At 48.7% G+C, this 6,625-nt stretch overlaps 1 protein-coding gene across 7 annotated transcripts in view; it reads right to left on the bottom strand.

The window, feature by feature from the left end:
• Positions 1-6,625, bottom strand: part of LOC110294755 (serine/threonine-protein phosphatase 4 regulatory subunit 2-like) — a 28,854-nt gene that overhangs the window by 14,598 nt on the left and 7,631 nt on the right. For 5 of the 7 annotated variants that reach the window (XM_021163195.1, XM_021163200.1, XM_021163198.1 and 2 more), the window contains exons 3-6: positions 6,423-6,553; positions 5,763-5,816; positions 3,889-3,973; positions 1,914-2,009 (exon numbers count right to left, since the gene is read on the bottom strand). In XM_021163195.1, coding sequence (XP_021018854.1) covers positions 1,914-2,009; positions 3,889-3,973; positions 5,763-5,783 — 202 coding nt within the window. In that variant the 5' untranslated portion in view covers positions 5,784-5,816; positions 6,423-6,553. The remainder of the gene's footprint in view (positions 1-1,913; positions 2,010-3,888; positions 3,974-5,762; positions 5,817-6,422; positions 6,554-6,625) is intronic. The other 2 variants (XM_021163196.1, XM_021163199.1) reach the window with 2 other exon arrangements.

The raw sequence follows: 6,625 nt of genomic DNA, 5'->3' as shown, positions 1-6,625 counted from the left end.
CTTCCTTCCTTCCTTCCTTCCTTCCTTCCTTCCTTCCTTCCTTTCTCTTTCTTTTGGGTTTTTCGAGACAGGGTTTCTCTGTGTAGCCCTGGCTGACCTGGAACTCACTTTCTAGACCAGGCTGGCCTCGAACTCAGAAATCCACCTGCCTCTGCCTCCGGAGTGCTGGGATTAAAAGCGTGTGCCACCACGCCCGGCTGCTAATACTTTCTAATGCATCTTATTGGCTCCCCTTGGTTGAACAAGTAGGAGACTTGAGTATCTAGGCAAAATTAAAAGGTGGGATGGTTTTTTAACGCTAACCTTAAGAGTCAGTGAAAACTTCCATTTGGGTAGCTTATTAAAACACTTTTTGCTGTTTATTACAACAGTATAGACAATGAACATAGCCAAACAATGAATAAAGAACAGGAGGGAGCAGATGCCTGCCCCTCTTTCCTTTTTCTGAGACGAAAGAAATGATTTGGCCAGGTTACTGATTTTGTTTTGAGGACTTTTTTTTTTTTTTAATAGTTTATATTATTTTAGACCTATAGTTCCCAACACTGATAGCACTTTAACTGTCTCTGCTTGAGCCCTGGTCCTAGAGAGATCTCTTTCAATTATTTGAAGGTGGCTTTACACATAGGTTTTTGTTTATTGGTTTGGTGTTTTTGCAAGGATTTGGTATTCCTGTATTGTGCAGATGGGGCCAGAACCGCTAGACTAGTGTCTTTCCCTATTTAAAGGAGATCACTTAGTGTGGGCTACAGAAATGCCTCTCCATTAGTTTTGTCTGTATCTTGTTATTTATCATTACTGAGTTACTGTTGCAATTTTATTTTTTAATCAAGTACACTGTTTGTTTGAAAAAATTTCTATTGAACTTTGTATTGTATTTTTATTGCTAATGTGCCTGCCTTTATAAATTACTTCTTTTCCTCTTGTAGCTTCTAGTAGCCTTCCTTTGTTCTGTGTTTTAGCTATAGGTCACGGGGGAGTCTCTCTTTTGGTCTTGTCTGTGTGATGTTCTGCACCTTGTGCCTGGAGTGGCAGGGGCTGGATGGGGGAAGCTATATGTACTTATGTCGTCTGGATACTGCTCTGGGCATCTGGACAAGGCTTGGGAGAGGACGAGGAGTTGTCACACACCCCTCTTCACAGCCTCTTGATCCTCTGGGATCCTACAAGGCCAGAGCAGAGTGAACCTGTCTTAGCCTCAGCCTGTGACCCCACCCCCACCCCCACGGGGCACTTTCTGAATGATAGCCAAGTCCCTCTCTGCCTCCATCATTAAATAACTATTTCACTGAACTCAGGACACTCAACCTTGTCTCCCAGTGTCTCAGCAGCTCCCAAACAGTTGTGTGTGTGCACCTGCATGCCATGGTATGTCTGCAGAAGTCAGAGGCCAATGTCTAGACTCATACCTCACCTTGGTTTTGAGACTGGCTTTCTCTTGTTCGCTGTTCATACTACGAGCTAACTGGCGCTTCTGCTCCCAGCAGAGGCGGGCACAGTGGGGTTACACTCACTGACACTACTTTGTTAGGATTTTACCTGGGTTATAAATTGTCAGGCTTGCTACGAGCTCGGTATCCCCGTTGAGCCGTCTCCCCAGCCCTGGATTCAGGTTTCACTGTGTGTGTCCGAAAAGAGTCACTCTAGTCACTCTCCTTTCGTGGAGTACATGTTAACTAAGTTTAGTGTCAAGTGTCTCCCGTGTGGCCACGCTGTCCTGTGACTACTCGCTCGAAGACTGTACAGAACAGGAAATGTGCAAACGCTACTAGGAAACCATCCCAGCCGACCAGTGAGGGCCAAGTGATATGAAAATCTGTATTATCGGTAGGACGTTTGGGAGAGGATGGTGACATTCGAGGGAAATACATCACAGGATGTGGAGCTGGCCCCTCTGGGCCGAGGGGACATACCTCTACAGCAACAATTCAGGTTTCCCATCTCCGAGGAGTCTAGGTAGCGATCCAAAGCCTGGTCCACTGCCCTCGGACGTGAACCGCTCAGTTCACCTAGACAAAGTTGGAATGGAATGCCAGGCGTGTGCCTGCCCATCGCCATGGTGACCATTCATCACGGAATGTTCAGAGCACCTATGGGGATGCTGCTGAAGGGCTGGCTAGAGAAGTGTGTTTCCCATGTCCAAGTGGGCCGCGTGAGAGGGTGCGTTTGGTTTCAAAAGCTGGACCACAGACCCGCACTTATTAGACTGGGCTTACGCTGCTTTTCCTTTTATGGTGGGGCTTGGACTTTGTGCTAGCCAGCAAGCAGTCCCCCGGTCCTGTGTGTTTATTAAAACAAGTTAAATGTGTAAAATAAAGATGTCTGCCACCGTGTTTTCCCTTGATGGTGGAAATACCATGATGGAGGAGGGATAAGAACTACTGTGTTGAGAATAGAGAGAAAGTCAACTGCTCAGCTGAGAGAACAACCACAGTTCCCGGATGTGCACAGGCAACTGCTGTGGTCACTGAAACGCAGTTGCTTTTCCATTGCTAACAGTTGGGTGACTTATGGGATTCCCCTTCTATGCGTTTCCTCCCCAGAGAGCACACAGTGCTCTGGCAGGCCCGTTTACAGAGGCAAGCAGATACTCCCTGGTTCTGTCCAGTCTTGAAAGCAGTGGAGCATGGATCCATCTGCCCCAGCCACATGAAGGCGTTCCTCAAGGAGACACAAGACACAGTGCATGTACACACATCCTCAGGGGCTGCTATCTCAAACCAGAGTTCAGCTTCATCCTTCTTCCCAAGTCTCCTCGCTGCTAAGGGGCTAAGGAGATAGGTGGTGGTCGTGTAGAACCTGTGTCCCACTGGTCACAAGGGCTGGAGGACAGCTTTGAATGTGCCCCACCCCCAATTTTTGTGTGTGGTTAAAAAAGAAAAGAAAAAAACCTGTTATTGCCCAGTTCATGGTGCCACTCTTTGCAGATGACAGCATCATGTTAGTGCTTTTAGCCAGGGAGCCGAGTCACTGGCTCCTTGAACTTAGAGTCTCTGGGATGAGAGGTGGCATCTATTTTGTTCCAAACTCGGATGTGCAGTTTCCCCCGGCACCCTTTGCAGAAACTGTCTTGTTTCCCATGGGTTTGAGCAGGTGGGTTGGTCAGTTGTTTTCGGACCTTCTCCTCCGTCCTATTAGTCTCCCTGTGCTTTTGTTCCACTCCTGTGTTCTTTTTGTCTCTGTGGTACGGTCTGAAGCAAGGTATTGTGCTGCTCCTGGCCTTGTGCTCTCTGAAATCTCAAACGTGTTATTTCTTTCCCCTCTGGAACTTGTTTACAGCATTATGTTTGTTATAGGAGTATAACCAAAGTTTGTTTGTTTGTTTTTAGCAGTAAAGATTGCTGAAGGAAATTTTATTTGAAATAAGAGTCCACTGAAGTATACAGTTCACTTCAAGTGCAATTTAAAGAATTGTCCCCAGTCATATTTGTACATGAGCTACTACGAGGTGTGTGTGTGTGTGTGTGTGTATTGTGTAAGTATACAGGAGACCATGTGGGAAGAGAAAGGAGACGAGCTAAATTTAGGTAGTACCTTGGATAAAACCTTCTACAAAACAAACAAACAAACAAACAAACAAACACCGTATGATAAATGCCAATAATGGTAGAGACTAAATAAACATTTTAAAACCTGGGTGGAGACTGGAGAGATGGCTCAGTGGTTAAGAACACTGACTGCTCTTCCAGAGGTCCTGAGTTCAATTTCCAGCAACCACATGATGGCTCACAACCATCTGTAATGGGATCTGATGCCCTCTTCTTGTGTGTCTGAAGACAACTACAGTGTACTCATATACATAAAATAAATAAAGCTCAAAACAAAAACAAAACCAAAAAACCCCCTGAAAGCACATAGGTAGGCAAGGAGAGGCGATGATTTACATACCAACTTCAGTTCTCTCTTTCCTAATCCTCAGAATCCATGACACGTACTTCTGGATATACCAGGACAGTGACCATGATGGGGTGGCCTTGGGAGAAAGAAGACAGGGTTCATGTACCCTGCTGCCCCTGGTGTCTCGGGGTCCCAGGCGCAGGACCCAGTTCTCCCTCGCATCCCTTACTCTTATCTAGGAGCCTTGGTTACCTCAGTGTGCACCCAGGACGGTGGCTGAGGAATCCAGGGCGCTTCTCCAGCCCAGAGCACACACTGTGCTCACCAGGGCACAGCCTGTGTCTCCCTGACTTTGCAAGACTTAGCCAAGGTCTCTGTGACTCCTGCATGGCGCCTCTCTCCCTCCCTCCTCCCCCGACCTCCCTGCCTCCCTCCCTCCCACTTTCACACCATCTCTTCTACTGCTCTCCCTTAAAATGCTCATCTTGCCCTGTCTTGCCCACTCACAAGGGTTCCTCCAATGTGGAGACATCACGCGAAAGGCCAGGGCTGTCTTTCTTCCCAGCCCCGTTCCCTCGCTAACTTACCTGCTTCCCACCCAAAACCTCGAGACTTGTTATGGGGTTAGGGGCCTGTTGTGTCTTGTGGGAGAGATTTACAACCAAACTACATACTGAGGGAAGTTTTTTGAGCCTGGGGATAAAGTGAAGGACTGGGGAGACGCTGGACCTTCGCAATGGTTGCATAGGAGAGTGAGCAGAGGGGGTGACATCAGCCTTGTGCAGATTCCCAGCTTTGTAATTCTGTCCTACAGGAGGGAGAGGTCGATGGAGCGACCCAGAGAGAAGGGGCCTGGCAGTGTTTGCACTGGTCCATAAGGGAGCCAGCTGTCTAGGTAACCAGCAGTCTGAGGACAGGGAAGGCATGGCAGTGTTATCTGTCTGGAGGAGTGGGACTGGGTAAAGCAGAAACCACTGCAGAGCTGCCACCTAGAAGCCCCTCGTTGATCTTGTTCAACTCTTGGGAATGAGGCAGGCTGCTCCCGGGAGTCCTTTATGGCAGCTGGCCTGCACTGGGTGGCTGGAAAGGCTGCTAGCTTTGGGTATTATATTAGTCCCAGGATGAAGAATAATTGCAAGAGATAACAGGCCGGGCAGTGGTGGCACACACCTTTAATCCCAGCACTTGGGAGGCAGAGGCAGGCGGATTTCTGAGTTCGAGGGCCAGCCTGGTCTGCAGAGTGAGTTCCAGGACAGCCAGGGCTATACAGAGAAACCCTGTCTGGAAAAACCAAAAACCAAAGCAAAACAAAACAGAAAAAGAGATAACAATCAAGGGTGTGTTTCTGCCACTCTACTCCAAAAGGAGCAGAGATCTATGCAGGACTCACCCCCTATGACACTGCCCTTTAAACCAGGAGTGGACAGAGAGTTCAGTGCAGAACATGTGGGAATCCTAACAACTTCCGGGGGGGGTGGTGTTGACCGCCCACCCTCCACCTGGGTCACAAGTCCACTCCTAGAGCCATCTGTGAGCAAGGCCCTCCCTGCCAGATCTGCTGCTTGCTAGGGCAACAGAGAAAACCCGAATCCAAATGCAAATTGTGCAGAGTTCCCAAGGGAGGAGTGTCAACTGGTAAACACCCCAAAGCCGTGCTGGCACAGGCTGAACCAAGACCAGAAGGGCTGGTGGGGAGGGTTATTTTTTAACCAGCAAAATTAGAAAAGGTTTACTAATGGTATGCTTGATGTCGGAGACCTATGGCTCATATGTCAGTAAAATAACAGCAGGGGAAAAAAATTCTTTCCTGTATGTCTCTAGTCTCTAGTCTCTGCCTTAGTCTTAGAGCAGCAGGTGCACCCACCCCCTCCCCCCACCCCCAGGAAACCTTCCCCACCGGGTCCCACCCCAAGGAATTTCTCTACCTGCCGAATCTCCACACTCATGGCTCCGGTTCCACGGTCTGTGAACGCGCTGATCTTCAGAGATACAAACATCGGGAGGAACGTTAGTGGAGCGAGCCCTGCCCATTCCTTCTATGCCTATTGAGGTCTTGGTGGGTGCTGTGGTCTAGGTGTGCTTTAACCAGCAAGGTTCAGAGGCTGGAGGTGTGGACCCCGGTGTGTGGCAATGGAGAGAGCTTAGTGGGAGGTAGTTGGGTGACTGGAGACACTGCCTGATGATGGATGGGTTTAGTGTAGTTTTCTCAGACCTTGGTTAGCATCATTAAATAAAAGGTGCAAACCAGGTCTCTCAATCGCATCTGCTAGCTTTATTACTATGGAGTCCCCCCTTGTATGAACTCCCAGCCCTATGTTGTAATGACCCAGGAGTCGTCGTGAAATCTAAGCACATGTCCACAATGTGCTCCTGAACCCCCAGATCGTGACCTAAATTTCCCTCTAGTTCATAAAGTCCCCCGCGGGAGGCATTTTGCTACATCAAAGATTACAGAAGGCCTCTCTGCTCTATCCTGCCCCTGGACTCTGAGATGCTTCCTAGGCTAGGAAGACTTGGGGGCCTCCAGCCAAACAGAGGCAGTCATTGCAAGCCGTGGAGTGGGAGAGGGGAGTTGAGACAGTCACCTCTCAGTTTCCTTCCTCAGTGGCCCACGATAGCGCTTGCCTCCGCATCGACCAAGCTGGAATCCCGGCTGTGAGGTGCATACAGCAGATGTGAGTTTGAAGAATAGGGCTTACAGAGACAAAGTTTGGAGCTGTGATGAAANGATGGACCATCTAGAGACTGCCGTATCCAGGGATCCATCCCATAATCAGCTTCTAAACAT

Source organism: Mus caroli, chromosome 5 (assembly GCF_900094665.2).
Source record: "Mus caroli chromosome 5, CAROLI_EIJ_v1.1, whole genome shotgun sequence".
NCBI classification, from domain to species: domain Eukaryota; kingdom Metazoa; phylum Chordata; class Mammalia; order Rodentia; family Muridae; genus Mus; species Mus caroli.
This window is presented reverse-complemented; position numbering and strand designations above follow the sequence as displayed.